This window comes from Lupinus angustifolius, chromosome LG12 (genome assembly GCF_001865875.1).
Source record: "Lupinus angustifolius cultivar Tanjil chromosome LG12, LupAngTanjil_v1.0, whole genome shotgun sequence".
Lineage (NCBI taxonomy): Eukaryota > Viridiplantae > Streptophyta > Magnoliopsida > Fabales > Fabaceae > Lupinus > Lupinus angustifolius.
This window is the reverse complement of record NC_032020.1, coordinates 16463484-16482454: the sequence shown is the minus strand read 5'-3', so window position 1 is coordinate 16482454 and position 18971 is coordinate 16463484. Positions and strand designations below refer to the sequence as shown.

General features: G+C 33.7%; 3 protein-coding genes across 5 annotated transcripts; 2 read left to right on the top strand and 1 right to left on the bottom strand.

Moving 5' to 3' along the window:
- Positions 1618 to 2428, bottom strand: LOC109361709. Its single transcript, XM_019607239.1, has one exon. The coding sequence runs from the start codon at positions 2318 to 2320 to the stop codon at positions 1844 to 1846; it is 477 nt and encodes a 158-aa protein (XP_019462784.1). The 5' UTR covers positions 2321 to 2428; the 3' UTR covers positions 1618 to 1843.
- On the top strand, positions 6740 to 11528 carry LOC109362945 (protein trichome birefringence-like 16). Of its 2 annotated transcripts, XM_019609047.1 has the most exons (6): positions 6740 to 6803; positions 6894 to 6963; positions 7636 to 7778; positions 8610 to 8852; positions 9511 to 9706; positions 10127 to 11528. In XM_019609047.1, the coding sequence occupies exons 3-6, from the start codon at positions 7637 to 7639 to the stop codon at positions 10953 to 10955; spliced, it is 1410 nt and encodes a 469-aa protein (XP_019464592.1). In that variant the 5' UTR covers positions 6740 to 6803; positions 6894 to 6963; position 7636; the 3' UTR covers positions 10956 to 11528. The 2 variants fall into 2 exon arrangements, with proteins under 2 accessions (XP_019464592.1, XP_019464591.1); XM_019609046.1 differs by lacking the exons at positions 6740 to 6803; positions 6894 to 6963 and having other exon boundaries at positions 7465 to 7778; positions 10127 to 11527.
- LOC109362496 (inter-alpha-trypsin inhibitor heavy chain H3-like) lies at positions 13327 to 18810 on the top strand. Of its 2 annotated transcripts, XM_019608325.1 has the most exons (13): positions 13327 to 13794; positions 14332 to 14484; positions 14584 to 14796; positions 14885 to 14974; positions 15083 to 15196; positions 15297 to 15566; positions 15854 to 16010; positions 16269 to 16346; positions 16720 to 16820; positions 17273 to 17443; positions 17773 to 17847; positions 17943 to 18047; positions 18284 to 18810. In XM_019608325.1, the coding sequence occupies exons 1-13, from the start codon at positions 13405 to 13407 to the stop codon at positions 18623 to 18625; spliced, it is 2259 nt and encodes a 752-aa protein (XP_019463870.1). In that variant the 5' UTR covers positions 13327 to 13404; the 3' UTR covers positions 18626 to 18810. The 2 variants fall into 2 exon arrangements, with proteins under 2 accessions (XP_019463870.1, XP_019463871.1); XM_019608326.1 differs by lacking the exon at positions 17273 to 17443.

Sequence of the window (18971 nt, the reverse complement as noted above, 5' to 3'; positions counted from 1 at the left end):
ACTTGAGTGCATATATTTTTTCTAATTTTGATAATCTATCCTAAAAAAACACTTAAATAAAAATGGTGAGAATCTATGCAGCAAACATTACTGGTTGGAACAGGAAGGAAGGTAGTGAGAATGACCTTCCAACAAAAATAAAAGGATACATCATAATAATAACAGTAAGCTGAATGGAGAGGATATCTAAACAAGTGTCGTCACTACCTCTCATGTCAGACTAGGATTCAATGTATTGCACAGATTTTGCACAAAACTCATCCCTAACGCTCAGATTAGTAATAACTATTTTCTTCTCTTCTTTTTTCTTTTTACTCTCTCTTACAAAATTTTCCATATTTGATTAGAATAACTAATTTAATGAATTAGAAACCAACTTAAAAAATATAAAAAAATTATGATGAAAAAGGTGAAAAATAAATAAGGGTATGATTGTAAAATATGTATAAATATATATATATAGATTTTAAAACATTAAGATAGAGAATGATATGAAAAAAATTAAAACATTAACATATATGGAAGAAAGAAATAGTTGTGGTATTTTATTTTTAGTAACTATTTACGGTATTAAATTATTCACAACACATATTAATTAATCAAAATTTGTTTTTACTGAAGTATAATCAATTTATTACAGTGTCAATAATTACTTAGAGTGCTACTAGCCAAGTAGCATTGGTTATTGAGAGAAAAAATATTTGGTTGTGTTGACAAAGAAGATCACTCCTAATCATTCCAAATGGATCTGTCATTCCACTTCCTGATCCTATATTAAGAGGAGTGGGATCTACTTTTTCCCATGACAGCAAAAAATATTCGATATATGTGGGTTTGTATATTTTTTTCTCTAGGTATAGTTATGATATTTTTAGTAAAGGTTTATATATTTATAAGTTTATATCCTAGTCTTGGAATGCAAGGATGTAACTCAAGCAAGAAAGCATAACATTACTATTTTTCAGTTACAATTAGAAGCAAGGAAGAAGTACAAGAAGTGGAAACGTGCTACTTGCAGCTTAATTCAGTTCAATGCATTCTTACTGTGACCAACTTAAAACTTGGGCCTCTATCTTATGAAATACTAACCCTTTCCCTCAATAAAAACGATTTCCTTACCAAAAAATGTAAGAAATACTCTTAGTAGTATAAAAAATTACCAAAAAATGTAAGAAATACTCTTAATAGTATAAAAAAAAATATAACATTCTCTGAACTTTCCTCCTATGCTAATGGCTGTATTAATCACCTTTCCAAAATATATTTTTCTTCCAGAAAAATCTTTCAATTTAAGCCATTTCTGGTAAATGTTGAAGCTGAAAAGTGACACAAAGTTTGTGACTCATAAACAGCTAAGCACACCCAGGATTATTAGTTAAAGATTCCTTATATATTCTTCGACGCTTGTATACAGCTATATGAATTAATGCAAAATTTGTTTGTTTTAACTTTTAAAGAGTGCTTAAGCCTTGAGCCAGCTATCACAATAGCACGTATGCGCTGTCTTTTTGTTCTGTTTCAATTGCTATAACTTTGTTTCCTTAAAGCATATTTCCTTAATAATCCCATACCCAAAACAAGAAATAACATATAATAAAAACAATTTAACACCATATATACTCTTTTTTTCCAATCTCCATTAACAGAAAACACAGAAACATGAATTAAATTATAAAATTTGTTAAGCATCCCAAAACATAAGCCCTATATACATTGAACATGAAGGGAAATAAAAAAGAACAATTACCAGCGGAGTCATGCCTCATCGAAAAAACAAAACACAGTTCCCATGTTTCATGCTTCATATGTAACTGTAAGAATTAAGATTCTCCAATACCTTAACTTATCCAGAGATAGAAGAGAAACAACTCTCTGATCTCAAGAGAGGAGGATCACGAAGTACATGAACCGAAGGAAGAGAAGTAGTTGAGTTTGATCTAAGAGGCCTAGGAGAATCCAAACTCCTCCGAAGAATTCTCCCCATGACAAAGATAGGGTGTTCTATTTCATTAAGAGGTGGTGAAGATGATTTGAATTCTCTGCAGAATCTGATGTGGCGATTGAGTGCTTCTTCAGTAGTGATAAACCTTTCTGATCTCAGAACCTCGTCCTTCACAGCTTCAATGCAAAGGCCACATAGCCAATGACCTTGGTATCTCTGACGCAACCTTGAGATGTAGGAAATGGTGCATTCTTCTGTGAACCCACATGAGTCACATTTCACACTCTCAACCTCTGCTGCTACCTGAGGAGGAGGAGGAGGAGTAACTGTTTTAACGCCTCTGTTGGGAGTTTGAGTTTCTGACCCTGAAATTGCCATTCTTTGCAATATCAATGTATCACCCAACTCTCTCTCTCTCTCTCTCTCTCTCTCTACCTGTTCGAGACTTGGAATGTAATAATAATATAGGGGCAGGGTTGCGGCAGAGATTTATGTTGTCCTATGTTTATATACCATTATAGAAAATGTGCCCATCACTTAATATATTAGTATATATAAATAAAATAAATTATAAAACTATTTTACAATGAACATTGATTTATGTTGTCTTATCTTATATGACACAAGATGAAAATATGATATATTAATTAAAAAATTAAATATTTATTATTTTTATTTCATTGTTGTGAGATATGATTTAAAATAACATATTTTTATTCTTTAATAATGAGATCTAACTTCTTTAAACTAGATGGAGAAAGTAAGAGTGTGTTAGCCTTGAAATATTTACGCAGTATATTTTTCACTTTAGATATAGTAGACATTAATGTAACTTAATTGGTAGATAATTGAATTATTTTGATATGTTTTAGAGAGGTACACTCCCTCACCATGACTTAGAAAAAACGGTCTTTTTTTTTATGTGATTGTATTTATTTGGTGATATTTCTATCTAGAAGGTGTTGAATTTTTATCTGTCATAGATGTACAGAAAAAATAATATATGAAAAAAATGATGGATTCAGTCTTCATCTTATGGGATGCATAAAATTTCACCTGATGAATCTTAGGATAAGTGGCTTGTACCCGAATAGAGAACAAATATGATGAATGACTAAAATAATTATTATCTCAATTAATAAATTTTCAGCGGGATATGGCATAGGTTTATGCATTTTAATACCTAAAGTGGTACCTGCACTGTATAGACAAACTTATTGTATTTAATATTTTTTTCATAAATAAACATGGTCTTAGGGTCCTTGACATGAGACACTGATATAGTGATAGGTTTAGAATTTTGTCATTTCAGTATTTGTTGGACACATGCACATGTCGCAAAACGAATGTGCCAACATGGAACAATAACGTGATTAATTAGTTGGCAGAGTAGATCAATGTTCTTTGTCTGATTTCGACATTCTTATCTAAATCTCAGTCACACAAGTTCATCCTATCAATCCAACTAAGAGGTATACTGAAGGAAAGCATGCAACAGAACGGGATTGTTGCTTCTTAGCCTTCATATTTGCACAATCTCATCACTTCCTGATAGTGGGTATCGTATATCTAAAACTACAGTGTAATTTATATATATTTCATTTCTTATACATGAATATTGAATTTGATCTATTTTTATCAAAGTTCGTTCCATTATCATCAATTTCAAAATAGTATCGTTTTTAAGTGAGTGTAAATATACTATGTATTATGTATAACCAAGGAAAGATGAAAGGCAATATCAACAAAGTATAATACTTTCCATTAAATTAAATATGTGCAAGGACTAATTCCTTATCATGAATAACTAACTACTCAACAATGTTTGGTAAGGGACACCAAAAGCTTTATTGTGTCTGCGGATCTCACTGACAAGGTTATGATTTCTGGCTATTCCATGAAACAATTGGCCGATGACTTGTCAGACAAGATTTTGGTGTTGTCTTATTCATTCAATCCAAGAAAGGAAAACCGAACAAATAAAAAGCCTACTTTCCAACTTTTGATTGTATTCCTAGTTACTTTATAACTTGTAGGCATTAATTGTTGAATTATTTTGACATGTGAAAAACAGCTTATCGTTTTAATGTGTTTTATGTCTCTTTAGGACTAATGTAGCCTTGCAATCATGTAGATACTTGCTTAACTAGTAATGGGTTTGCTTTGGAAGCTACTACTGGTGCTACATTTTGGTCTTATTTCATTTGTCACTCCACATCAGAAAGGTGGAGTTGGAGCTGGAGAATGGAGTTAGGCATGACATACCATATGCTAACATGTTAATAACCCGTTTGTATAAAAAATACCACTGGCTTGAACCACTTGATTGGCACGGGTATAGTAGACACCAATTCATATATGACACTTATGTATGTGTCACATTGTTCAATTAATAAGTATAAGCAATCAATATGATCAAAGGAATATTTATGAATATTAAAAGGTAACATAAACCGAAGCAAATTGTAATATAATTTTTTCAATCAATCACAAGTAACACATTTTTTGAAACAATAGATGTGTTCTACCATGATCATATTCATAGTATACTACTAATAACAAAAGCCATTATGCTCGAAGTCTAAGATAACATGTGCCACAAGATTAAAGATCACAATTCTGATATGTAGGGTTCGCTCAAGGTGACAGAAGATGTCACAATTTTCTCTGGCAGATAATGTTTAGGTTACTTAGTTAAATCAGTTAAAAACTACCTCACACAGCTAGTTGTTGATGTAATGATGTTGGCTTTGGTTCCTAAGTCATTATCTCATCCATTGTAAGAAAATGACAAGAAGATGCAGTGTGATCACTTAAAAACTAACCATGTGCAAGTTTTGCCATTTGTTCTAGAGCGACAAAAACATTAGTAGACATCTTGATATGGAAGTGCAGCAATATCTTCACTGAATCACAAGATTTGGGACTTGTAGTCACTAACAACAGAGTGAAGCTGTAAGGGAATATTTTCCTATTGGGACCAGTGACTACAAATGATGTGTCAAGGGCTGTTACCATTTGAGATGCTTGCATAAGTATTACTTTCAAGACTTTGTTTTCTGCTGTACCTAGTTGGAGACAAAAATGTTGTAGGAGTATGTCTGTCAGGATTCTCGACCAACCTTACTCTAGTCTCTTTCATGTTTTTTAGTGAAGCGTCAAAATCTGAATTTATTAATTGCTAGACCGAAGAAATTGAAAGCCAAGGAACATATGGTCCAAGTGGCTGGTTCCATGATTACAACATTCATCAGATTCAAAGCTGAAGAGTTCTCTAGCAAATAGTTTTAACAGATAAATAAACTGTTTTTTCGTTACAGTACAGAATTATATATTATCCTTATTAGTATTTACTAGAATCTAAAGGATTTGTACGCAGCCACTAGTTGTGAATCTCTCAAAACGTTGAGCCAGGTTCAGAGATGATGTCATAGAAGCACTCAAAGTGCAACTTATCTCATATATGACATCCATATAGTCCTAGACTCCTACGTAATTGGTGCTTTACTAATGACATTACTTTCAACTCAATACCATATATAATTAATAATTATGTATAAATATATAATTATAAGAACACTACCTTAATAATTTTAAGTTAATATTTGGTTTACTTCTTGGATTATTCTAATATAATCAAGTTTAACACAAATGACCACAATTTTCAATGTTAAAAATAGTTTGATCTCCTAAAATATAAACTAAGACCATTTACAACTTCGGCTAGGGATGGTATATGGATCCCCCACTGACATATAGACAAATCCCTCCACTAAGTTAGAAAATTCCAAACATATATATGATAATAATTTATCATGTTTTCATATATTTATGTGTTGTTTCTGTCTAACTATATATATATATTTATATGTTTATATGTTTACCTAAATTTTTTGGCCTGTGCTTAAAATTGTGTAATGAAGAAAACCCTCCAAAATTTATCAGAAAAATCCTTACAAAACATCCATAGCTAAGGAGAAGAAGAAGAAAAACATGTAAAAACAAAAATAAAGAAAAGGAAACTTGTGAACCGGTTAATCACACTATGATCACCTAATCAAAGTTGATTACACTAATAGCTTATATGTTGTTGACTCAAGGGGAAAAAAGGCATATATGATGGAAATGAGATCTTATATCCCAAAATATATTTTTATGTCTCTAACCAATCATCTTATTACAAGTAATATAAAAAATTATTATTTTATGTTTCATAAAAAATTTCTTTTCAAATCAATGTTGCATTTTTATTAGATCGAGACATGAAAGTGAGAACAAAATAAGAACAAAGGATCTCATGTCACGTTTCCATTGAACAGGATATGAAAGTTAGGAATGAGCAGAAGTGATCTCTATCTGTACCGTGGAGGTTATCCAAGCCTTAAAAGGTAATCAGTCCAATGCGTCAATAGAATGAGTCAAATAATAATATTAAATTATTATTAATAATTACTATTAGAGGAGAAATATATATAACCGATTCTTAAAAAAGTAAGAATAATAAACTATATAATATAATATTATAATCTATAAATCTTTCAATGCAAATGCAAGTGCTTAAATATTATATTTTTTTTTGTTAACTATTTAACTTGGAATGGAGTATCTCCTGTTACAAGGAGATAAGTTATCTTCTATTGCCACTAAAATCATGGCACATGTCATGTTTTATCATTTTCTATACAAATATTTTAAAAAATAAACAAAATAACACATATATCATCTTTTTACTGGAGAAAGGGGATAAATTATTTCCTGAGATCTCTAAAACGAGGCATTAAGTTTGTGCAGCAGATAAAAAATAAAAAAGCTGGTGAAGCAGCGTTGGCCGCGAACTACGGTGATCTTCATACACTGTACGGTAAGATCTATCATCTATGAATGTCGCGCTACCTTCTTCAATTTTCATTCTCATTCATATTTTCCTTTCACTAATTATTTAATATTGCAGCCATTGTTCCTGATTTTGGCATCTGTTTTCTTCAAGATTCAGCAAAATCAAGCATTGTAAAGCGAAACAGGTAAAATTACTGCGACCTGATCCATTGTTAGTTACGCATGAGAATGGTGGTCAATTTATTTATGTGTATTTGTTATTGATGGATAGGTAGCTCCTCGACTTTGTTTTTATTTTATTTTATTGGGCTTATGTACATGTGTCATAGTTGCTTGCAAATTTTACTTTGTCCGGGTTTTGGTTCATAAAATTGTATAATTCGAATTAAAACTTTATTTTTTTTCAAGGTTTTGTCATCATTTTTAATGTGATAATTGAGAAGGTGGATATTGCATAATAGAAGAGGGAGAGATCCATTTTTTCCTTGAAATTATTAATTGAATTGGTTTCACACTTTCATATGCTATATGTTGGAGTTGAAGAAGCTAATTTAACTGCATAAGTGCATATGAAGGATGGCAGTGAATTTTCGATGATTAAACTAATAGTAATAGATTAAGGTTATTTCTGTCGTTTATTCTGTATATCTTTACCTTAAGCTTAAACAGTTAAAACGGTTAAAAGGGACTACTGAGTTGCGGCTGAAGGTGAAACTTTTTGTTCATGCTTGTGAGAATATGGGTTCATCTTATTTCCATAGGTTCTCGGTCACTTAGAGTGTGATATTCAACTTATTTTGAAAGATGAGAGCTTTCCCTTCACTTTTTGTTGCTGTTGTAATTATATGTTTATGCAGGATGAAGACAAGCTTAAAGAGTAAAGAAATTTCTCTTATTTCTATTGTTCTCATGGCTGCAACTATCATTTTATGGTCATGGGAGACAACACCTAGTCTCACTGCCTTTCCTTCTCCTAAAAAAACACTGCAGCTCTCTTCAGGTTTGCTTCTGCTTGTATAATCGCTGTATTTGAACAATACTGATGTAATATTCTGACGATGTGTCAAATACTATTTTATATTTCTTTTATGAAGTTAAAAACATATATATAGTTGTTAAGGTATCTCAAAAAATTAATTTTACAGACTGGAAGACTTTCTGATATAGATTTTTTCTTCTGCATGGCTATATTTGTACCTTGCCTGCCGCCTTAGAATATGAGAATCTCTCAGCACATTTTGCCCCTGAAATCAATGAACATAAAACTTGTATCTTGATAAGGGTATTAATTTCATTTCTTTGGGATGAGGATGCCCTAAGTGTAGTTATAATGGCATCAAATATTGCCTTGTCTTGTACCTAAGGATTCAAAGTTCATGCTGACTAATAAGCTTGCATTTTTCTCAGCACTTTCTTTCTTGTTGTTTTACATGTTTACAGATCAAAAGTAACACTGGAACTAATTCATATCAAAAAGTAAAAGAACTTAAGATATTTGCTTCCTTTAGTCCTCTATGATTTAAAGGGGTTTAAATGCCTCATGACAAGGTACCATATATTGTGTCAAATGAGCATATGTTGACCTCTATATATGCTGACTTACTTATCCCATTCTTTGCTATAGTGTTCAGAGTCGCACATTGCTTAGCCAAGCTGATAGGGTTTGTTAGATGTAGACAAGTTAAAAAGTACAGCACATTCTATTATATTTCACCATCCTTTTACCAATCCCTTACCATTTAATCTTCCTGTTTTGTTTCTCACTCTCTTTCTGTTACTCTCATGTTATCTTCTTGGGGCTTAAATTTAATAATTCATTATGATGGTGTAGAAATTCTTTCAAGTGTGTCAGATGAAAAACCAAAACATGAAAGAATCTTGGAAGCTGGGAAAAACCATGGTATACGAACTTTTCCCACAACGACAACATCTGAGGCTAAAAGGAGTGAGGCTGAGGGGAAGAAAACTTCAAAACTAAAAGAACATAGAAAAGCTTTTGTTAAGAGCTCTCCACAAAGAAGCTCTTCAACTGGCAAAAAAGAAAACATTTGGAATAATGCTACAGAAATTAAAGGTAATGATCTTCTTTGCTTGTCATCTATAAATTTCAATTGAAAATTTTACTCTCTTTTGGATGAGTTAATGGGAAATTGAAACATGTTTTTCAACCCGTATTATAACAACAGACTTCTTTCTAAAGAATATTTTCGTTTTCTAAGAAACCAATTTCTTTCTCAAGTGTTTCGAAAGAATGCTTGAAATATTATGCTTGAAGAAAAACTGATTCAGGTTCTTCAACATGTTTTCTGATAACAAGCTTCCTGTTGAAGGATATTTCTTCAATTTTCTAAGAAACTATATTTTTTATTTCTGACATTTGAATCCTCCTTCCATTTGTGAGGGGTGGCCTACTATCCATGTAGCACTCGATCATGACCCAGTAGTAGGTGTAGTTAACAAATAGAAAATATATTACCACAGACTAATAGTAGGATAACAAAATTCTCTTGCTAGAGCAGCTGTCTTAAAATTTGAACTATTTTCCTTTTCAAATTATTGCACTTGTTTAGTCAGTCATTTACGTTTTTGCTTCCAAATTATTGCACCTGTCTTACAAAGAACAAATCACTGTTCTTCTGCATGAGGGGTGGATCATGCATGTTGTTGTACATATGAAGTATATAACTGCTAAGTGTTAACTAAACCATGCCTTGTTGTTGACCTTTCTTCAGCTTGTAATTATGCAAAAGGAAAATGGGTTCCAGACAACAACCGGCCTTTGTATTCAGGACTTGGTTGCAAACAATGGCTTTCACCGATGTGGGCTTGCCGCATGATGCAACGTACTGATTTTGCATATGAGAAGCTTAGGTGGCAGCCAAAAGGTTGTCAAATGGAGGACTTTGAAGGTTTGAAATTTTTGAAAAGGTATTTCATTGTCCTGACTTGTACTTTGGGTAATTACTTGATGATATTCTATCATTTGGTGCTGAACATTGTTATTTTTCAATTCCTTTTGCCCATAAATTCCTTCAAAACGATTGAGACATAGAATGCTGCTCAATTGACTTAAAATATGGTGGGTCAGCCTTGGTTGAAGCATGTGTTAGGCTGTTAGCATACTAGCCATGTTGCTTAATTTGCTCTTATTTTCTTCTGGTCATATGACTTGTTCTTTTCAAGATACCTTTACTTTTGTGGATTACCTCTGATTTAGAAAACAAATTACCCCAACTTTCCCATCTACACTTTCATTCTTTTTATTAGCCTGAGCTTTTGGATTTGTCAGAAGAAAGCCAATAAATTTTATGACCAAATTGACAATAATATTAATCTTGATGCATTAAGGTTGCAAAACAAAACTCTAGCTTTTGTTGGAGACTCGTTGGGCCGGCAGCAGTTCCAGTCTTTAATGTGCATGATCACTGGTGGTGAGGAGAAGACTGATGTGGAAGATGTGGGGGAGGAGTATGGACTGGTTATAGCTGAGGGCAACGCACGGCCTAATGGGTGGGCTTACCGTTTCCCAAGCACCAATACTACCATTCTGTTCTACTGGTCAGCAATCCTCTGTGATGTTGAACCTATTGATGTAAACAATCCACAAACGGACTATGCAATGCACCTTGATCGGCCACCAGCATTCTTGCGCCAATATCTCCACAAGTTCAATGTTCTCGTTCTCAACACAGGTCACCACTGGAATCGAGGAAAGCTTAAAGCTAATAGATGGGTAATGCATGTTGGCGGTGTGCCAAATACTGACAAGAAAATAGCAGTGATTTGGGGTGCCAAGAATCTTACAGTTCACAGTGTTGTTAGTTGGGTAAATTCACAGCTTCCAAAATATCCAGGTTTGAAGGCATTCTTTCGTTCCATCTCTCCCAGACATTTTTTTGGTGGGGACTGGAACACAGGAGGCAGTTGTGACAACACTAAACCAATGTCGGTAGGGAAGGAATTATTGGATGAGGAGTCCAGTGACCCTGTTGCTGGGAATGCTGTGAAGGGAACAGGGGTAAAGCTCTTGGACATAACAGGTCTTTCTCAGCTTAGGGATGAGGGTCATATATCAAGGTTCAGCCTCACAGCACAGCCTGGTGTGCAGGATTGTTTGCACTGGTGTTTGCCTGGTGTTCCTGACACATGGAACGAAATACTCTTTGCACAAATCTAGTTTGCACATTATGGTGAAGAGTGAGTTTTATGTTGGCCTTGAAAAGGTCACAGCCTTTCCTTGGCTTGGAAAGAGTTACTCATTTTCAATACTACAATTCTTGAGAGGATGCAGGGGTTCAAGTTGTCCAAACAGAGTTTGAACTTTTCAGCGGATCTCTTAAGAAACTTGAAGTTGAATGGTGCGAGACTTGTTATATTGCATTGCCATAAAATTTTGAAGTTTTGAGGTCTTTTGTATTATAACTTAATTGATGTATAAATTACTTGGTTCTTCATGTGGCCCCTTGCCAGTCCCTGCCATGATGAAGGTTGATAGACAAAGCTAAAGCTACACTAGAGGAGCAACTGAAGATTGTTACTGGAAGTGGGTTTTTTCTCAGCTATGTGCAGCATAGATTCAAGTCAACTGGAGCAGAAGAATGCTCTCTTCCTTTTTTATTTGTGGGTGGGGGGTTGAACAGAATAGTGAGCTTATCCTTGATTTATTATAGATACATTTTCAAAACTATATGGTATATACGGACACGTCTCATGGTCAATATAATATATATCTTCTACATCTTATCGGGGATAACAGTATGAGGGAGAAATATGTATACACGATATATTATTTATTGTTCATATATTAATAATCACTCACTCTTAAATCGATAGTACACATAAACCACGGATAGATGATGCATAAATATTAATCTCGTAATTGAGTAGGTTGAAGCAAAAGTTATGTTGTTTACTTTTTTTTAGGTGCTTACCCATATACTCACGCTTATTACAAAGAGTAATGTTAAGTTTGTCTGTTAACTGTTCTTTTATGTTTGGTATGTCTGTATCGTCACAATTTCAAGTACTAAGCAATGAACACGTGGATGATCTCATGTTGAAAGGCTTCCATGTTATTAAGGCAAGAAAAAATAAGCATTTCGTCATTGAAGCAAACAAGTTGAATAGAAAAACACATCAGCGAGATCCGAAAGTCTCATATAACGATGGGATTATTCATTGTGAGGAAAATAATATTCATTAAAAGCTCAATTTTCAACGGGCAAATATGGGTGACAAGGACACGCTGAATGCGAACGTGTCACTCATTCAATGCAATTGTGAATCAAAGTCGGTGGTGGATATTCCATCTCATCTTATTTTATAATCCACTATCCAGTTTTCTGTAGTATGTATTATAACTGTAAAGAAATATCGTAATTAAACCTATAATATTTCGCCCTCTTTTTATATTTTTATGTTTTAACTTTTTCTGATTTTCTTCCAAAAAGAAATTAGTGGCGTGTTATAAAATTCAGCTTGGACTGATCAGTTCAACTGTGAACCAGATATCTGACCATTCGAGCTTCTTATTTAATTAGTTTTACATAAAAATGGATTGACTCGGTTCGACTCAATCGATCTAAGCCTAAAATCAATAACTCGGATGGTTAGATTGACCGAGTAAATCAATTTTTTTTAAAAGCAATCAAAACATTACATTTTTAAAAAATTATATGTTTTAACTTATCTATAGTCATGCTTGTCATTTGTTACCTTATTATATAGAAAAAGTTTCATTGTTTAATTAAATTTTAGACTTATTCTTCGTTTTTTTAAATTAAAGCATGACACATATGTTGTTTGATGATGTATGTTTTCAATTTATTTACCACATTTGATGGTAGTTGAATCTTCTTTATTAGTTACTTAATTATGTATGGTAATGATTTTAACTTTGGAGTATAAAGTTATTAAATAATGTTAGTTAATATATGAATTTTTTTAGAATTTTTATTGCAAACTGAGTCAACTAATCAAACTATTGACTCATTGACCCAACTAGTAACTCATTGACGGAGTGCCCTCACCAAATCATTGATTGATGGAAGTTTAATAACACTGATATATTGTCTATTTAAAACATTAACAATGCATGAATATTACATTTTTTAGGAAGAAAAAAAATACATACACTGACAGGGTTTTATGCATTGTTATTCTATCGTCTATCATTATTAATTCTTTAAAAGAGTAGTACAAATAAATAACATCAGATATATTGTCTATGTATAAATTTTATAACATAGAATTACACTCTTTTAGTTCCCTTTTTACCTCATAGTTTTTAATATGGACTATGTAAATGATATTATTTTCATTAAATTGAGTCAAATTTAGATAAGAATTACTATAATACAATTTACAAGTAGTCCATAAATTAGTAAAATCAATCCTAATACAATGTACGTGTCATGAGACAAATGGACACACGTAAAGAGGACCCCACACTAAACACCGTTTTCCTCAACGGACAAGTAGAGGGTCCCACACTTCACACCGTTCTTCTTTCCCTCTTATTTTATGATCATCATTCCCATTATTTTTTCCTTCCTTCTAAACTCTTCTTCGTTAATTTTCCTTTTCTTCATTCTTTCTCAACAGTTTCTCTCTGTTTCTATCTCTTAATGGCTGAGGAATTCTCGAAAGCGGTTGATAACGGTCTAAAGCTATCTAAACGAATATACTTCGGGAAAGACAGGGCGGTGGCGCCGCCGAAGCAACCGGCGCCGATGGCGAAGTCACCGGGTGCCTTACTTCCAACGGCGCCGATGGTTTACGCGGTGATCGTTGATCCAGGGATAGTGGATAATCCAGATATCACGAGCTACCAGCCACACGTGTATGGAAGGTGTGACCCAGCGGCGTTGATTCCGCTTGAGATGAAAGGAATTGAGATGGAAGTTGATTGTTATTTGGAAACAGCGTTTATCACTGTTAATGGCTCTTGGAGGGTTCATTGTGTTATGGGAAGCCGTGCCTGTGATTGTCGTCTTGCTATTCCCATCACCGAACAGGTGCTGGTATAAAGTTCCCAAATTATGTTTTTTTTTGTTTCTTCAATGATTTCAGTTAAATTTTATGGCATGTTTAGCTATAAGTGTTAGGACCCGGGTAGATTGGTTTAATTGAGCATCTAGTCATCTCGGGTGTAAAGTTAAATTAAGTAGTTTAAGAGTCTATTTCTGAGTTGAATTTTGGAGGTAAATGGGGAAAGGAAGGTTTTAGAGCCAGTATCACAAATGTCATTTTGTTAGGAGTCCCACCTAATAGACTAATCTTTTGGGCTGGACTCTCCTCATGTGCTTAAGTCCTAACACATTTCTCTTCTTTCACCTCCAAACATACCTTACATAGGTTTGTTCTTTTAGAATGTGAACAACAAACAAAATTGACTGTTTTTTGTGTTTGTTTTGTTTTACTCTTTGAAAGGAACTCATGGAGTGTTATTTTTTTCTTGAGACCTACAAAAAGATTATTTTTGATTCAACCTCATTAATGTTATAATATGTTGCAGATTTTGTGTTCTGATTGTAATATAATTTGGCTAGCAGGGTTCCATTCTAGGTGTTGAGGTTACTGCTCCGACCAAATCGTATTCTACTCAACTGGTTGTTATGGATGACAATAATGAGAACCAAAGTGGCATCCGAGCTCAAAATGGTGGATTTCTCAAGTCCAATATACTTACTTTAACTATACCACAGGTAAATATGTAGCCTCTGTCTAAAGGTTGTTGAATTCTATATCCTCTTACTGTGGTGCTGTTTTTCTCTCTCTAACAGTGATAGTAAAACTTCTAACAGATAGATGGGGGTTCCATTTTATCAATTAAAATGAGTTGGTCTCAGAAAATAGTATACCGCAATGGTCAGTTCTCTTTGAATTTGCCATTTACCTTCCCTGATTTTGTCAACCCAGCTGCGAAGAGAATATCTAGACGAGAAAAAATACAAATAAATGTGAATGCTGTTGCCGGAAGCGAGCTTCTATGCAAGACAATGAGCCATCCCCTAAAGGTTCATATTTGATGGGATTTTTTGTAGTAATATGATTGAAATTTTTCATATGACATAGCCTATTAATCTTTTGATCTTGATTCTTCAGGAAGTAAGGCGTCATGCTGGGAGTATGGGTTTCTTATATGATGCTGAAGTTCTCTCATGGTCAAAAACGGATTTTAGCTTTTCATATGCTGTAAGATCCACTGCCATTTGATTATATTTTTTATTAATATTTTCAGCTGTAAAAAGGTTGTCTGATTAAGAAAAAGTTTATCTTCTTTGATTGTGAATATCTATTTAGGTTCCCTCAAGTCATATAAATGGTGTTGTGCTTTTGGAATCTGCTTCTGCGTATGATTTTGATCAAAGAGAGATGTTCCACATGTGCCTTTCTCCTGGAGATATTCAGAGTAAGGTTTGTATACTATTTGTAACGATTGTAGATGTACATGTAATGTTACATATACTTTGAAGTTGTCCCTTTATGCACACTTCTGGCCCACCTCTATATTTAGGTATTCAAAAAGGACATAATATTCATTATTGACATCAGTGGTAGCATGCGGGGAAAGCTAATTGATTACACAAAAAATGCACTATCAGAGGCTCTCTCTAAGCTTAATCCTCAAGATTCATTTAGTATTATAGCCTTTAATGGAGAGAGTTATATATTTTCAAAATCAATGGAGTTGGCTTCCAAGGATTCTGTTGAAAGGGCCAATGAGTGGATTAACACCAACTTTGTTGCTGCGGGTGCTACAAACATTTCAAGTGCCTTAAACAAGGTACCTTCAAATATTCATTGTGTTTTTCATCCCCTTAACATTCATACTGTTTTTCATAAACATAAGATTATTGAGCAGTAGTTTTTTATTGAACCAAAGTGTATTGTACTGAAGTTATAAATTAATAAATGCTCAACTTGATGCATGGAGAACTCATTCCTCAAATTCTGTGGCATCTTAATGTATTCGCAGACAAGCAATGTATTATTGATGGTCATTGTAATTGTTTTATGTCCTCTATCATTGGGTAGAGCGTATTTTATATATTTGTTGCCTTTTCTTTTCAGGCAATAGAAATGCTATCCAGCGCTAGAAGCTCAGTTCCAATAATTTTCTTAGTTACAGATGGAACTGTTGAAGATGAGAGACAAATTTGTGCTTTGGTAAAGAATCATATAGTCAATGGAGAGTCAATATGCCCTCGAATTTACACCTTTGGCATAGGTATGACCTCTAGTATTTGAGCAACATATAGGCATTATATTTTTTTGATAAATTCTGTTTATGATCTTGCTTAGTTCTAGTTCTGTTTTTTGTTTATGATAGAGTATTATGACGTCGTTCTATCCATGTAGTCAATCTCATCTAGTGAGACTGAGGCTTTGTTGTTGTTGTTGTTGCCTTTGTTTTTTTATGTGTCGGTAATGGTAAAATTCTTCCTCCTGTCGCTTATTTAAACCGTAACATTTCTTTAAACCCCAGGTTCATTTTGCAATCATTACTTCTTGCGGATGCTTGCAATGATTGGCAGGGGACAATATGATGCTGCACTGGATGTAGGTGAGTTATGAATTTATCATATTGGTTATGTAGTCTATGCACTAGATTTGGAGTACCTTCTTGTTGACTCTTCCATCAACATATGAATCCACAATGCTTATTCAAAATCCCTCTTTTTTAAGGCATAATCTCTGTCTCTCTTGTTTTGCCAATTTCTTGATATGTGTAAATACATGAAATACTAGTCTAATGTTGCTGGTTGGTCACTCAGTAGTATATAGGGTTTTGAGTTATCATTTTGTCATCATAATTAGAAATTCTTACTTTTTAGGTATTTAAACATGTGAAGTTTATCTGATGACCCTATCCGAGTTTTTTAGGCCTTCTGCATTTACAACTATTTTGACAGATGTTCCTCTTTTTTAATTGCCAGATTTGGTTAAGCCTCAAATGCTGTCATTGTTTGACAAAGCTTCATCTCTCGTTCTTGCAAATATAAAAGTGGATATATTTGATGAGCTTGATGAATTTGAGGTACTTACATTCAGTTAGTTATGACAACTACAACTATAGTGAGATAATCATATATTCGTCTCTTTTATCAATTTGAAAGTAGACCAGCTATGTATAGGCCGTGAATTCAGTGTAAAATAATCATCAATGCAATTTCATTGTCACGGAACTTGCACGTTAACAATTCTGAGAAAATAAAATATGTCACGTGACTCTTTTCATTTTTATTCTTGCCATCCCTTTCATCTGAATCCTGAAGTCCACCTATGCTTTTGGTGATTTGTGCTAATGTGTGTTTTATAAGATGCCTTTAGAGTATTTTCTTGCAGATTATTATGTGATGCCTCGAGTGGAATCACTTGTCACGGCAATCATGGCAATTTATTTTCTGTTACACACATGCTATATTTAAATTTTTGTCCAACTTTCCCTGAACCTCTCTCTTATGGCATTATCTGCATTGTTTGTGATAGGTATACCCATCCTATATTCCAGATCTTTCATCAGAGGGTCCATTAGCTTTATCTGGAAGGTACAAGGGAAGTTTTCCTGAGAGTATTAAAGTTAAAGGCATCTTGGCTGATTTCAGTAATTTTGCCGTGGATATTAAGATACGAAAGGCTAAGGATGTACCAGTACAAAGGGTAATGTATTCAACAACTTAACATACAAACTTACAAAGTTATAAATCAAGCTTCTGCGTTCTCAAAATTATATCTCAAATTTCTTTAGAGGAGGTTCCAAATTTTGTTTATGGGTGCTGCAGTTATTTGGTATTGTGAGAACCTCTTTGAACTTTGAAGAATCTGTTTTTCTTATATATTTGTTTGGTGTGCCAATGCTTCATAAACACTTCTCCACTCCATTTTATTGTTGCAGTTGCTTTATAAGTGCATGCGCACAATCTTTATCATTCTGTCCATTTCCTCTATTGTTAATTTTCTATTCCATTGCTCTATTTCTACATTAGCAGGTTTCTGCAAGAGATCAAATAGAGTATCTTACTGCTCAAGCATGGCTTTCAGAAAATAAACAATTAGAACAGAAGGTCTGTTAATAATTTCTATGCTATAACTGCACATGGGATATTCAGCTGTTTCTTTTACTAAACAAAATTCCTTAATGGCACAACTTAATTGGCAGGTTGCAAAACTGAGTCTGCAGACTGGCTTCATGTCTGAGTATACACGAATGATAATACTTGAGGATGATCATCTAAAGAACGTCAAGGAGTCAGCTGGAACGAAAGTATGCATCATAAATTGAGCATTTTGTCTAATAAACTCGATATTAAACACTGCTTTCATTTTAATGTTTGTCTGAATACAGTTTATCTTATCCAAATCAATTTTCTGTCACTGAATTTCTGCATTTAGATGTACATTGATATACTATCTCAGAACTATGTTGGGTTGTCTGTTTTAATTGAACGCTAACCAACCATTTTTCCTTAACGATTTGCTTATATTGTTATTTGCAAACAGGTCTCAAAAAATAGCCACTGTCAGTATGATGCAAATGCCCAAGGCCAGAGAGTAATTATACTCCCACACTTGGGCATTGGCTTTGGCAACTTGTCTGCAACTGCTGAAAATACTCCTCCAGGTTTTGAAATGAAATTGCCTGAAGTTGCTGAAATCTTCAAGGCAACCTCAAATTGTTGTAGCACCTTGTGCGGTTACTGTTGTTGTTTCTGCTGCATCCAGTGCTGTTCCAAGATGAACAATCAATGTGCAACTGCACTCACTCAGCTTTTCATTGCTCTAGGATGCTTAGGCTGCCTCACCTGCTGTTCAGAGATATGCTGTTCCGGAAACGATGACTGAAATCTCATTTTTTTTACTGCATAAGATTTAGTGGTTGTATAGTTTTGGTATTTTGGAAATGTGTATGCTTAATTCGTTTGTGTCATGGGGTTCCTTTTCTTCCTTTGAGTTGTGCTGTATAGCTTTTCCAAGAGGAAAGATAGTTCTAGTCCTGCAAGTTTAAACTTGCAATAGAAAGTAAATTACATACTTCTACAACAGAACGAAAAGATAAATTATACCAAGTGTTATCTGCCACCAAAGAAACATTTTTCAAATATTTCGTTACTCCCCCATTGCAATTTTTTTTTCTGCTTCTATTCTTCATTTTTTCTGCTTATAATTACATGAAGAATCATCGTCTCAA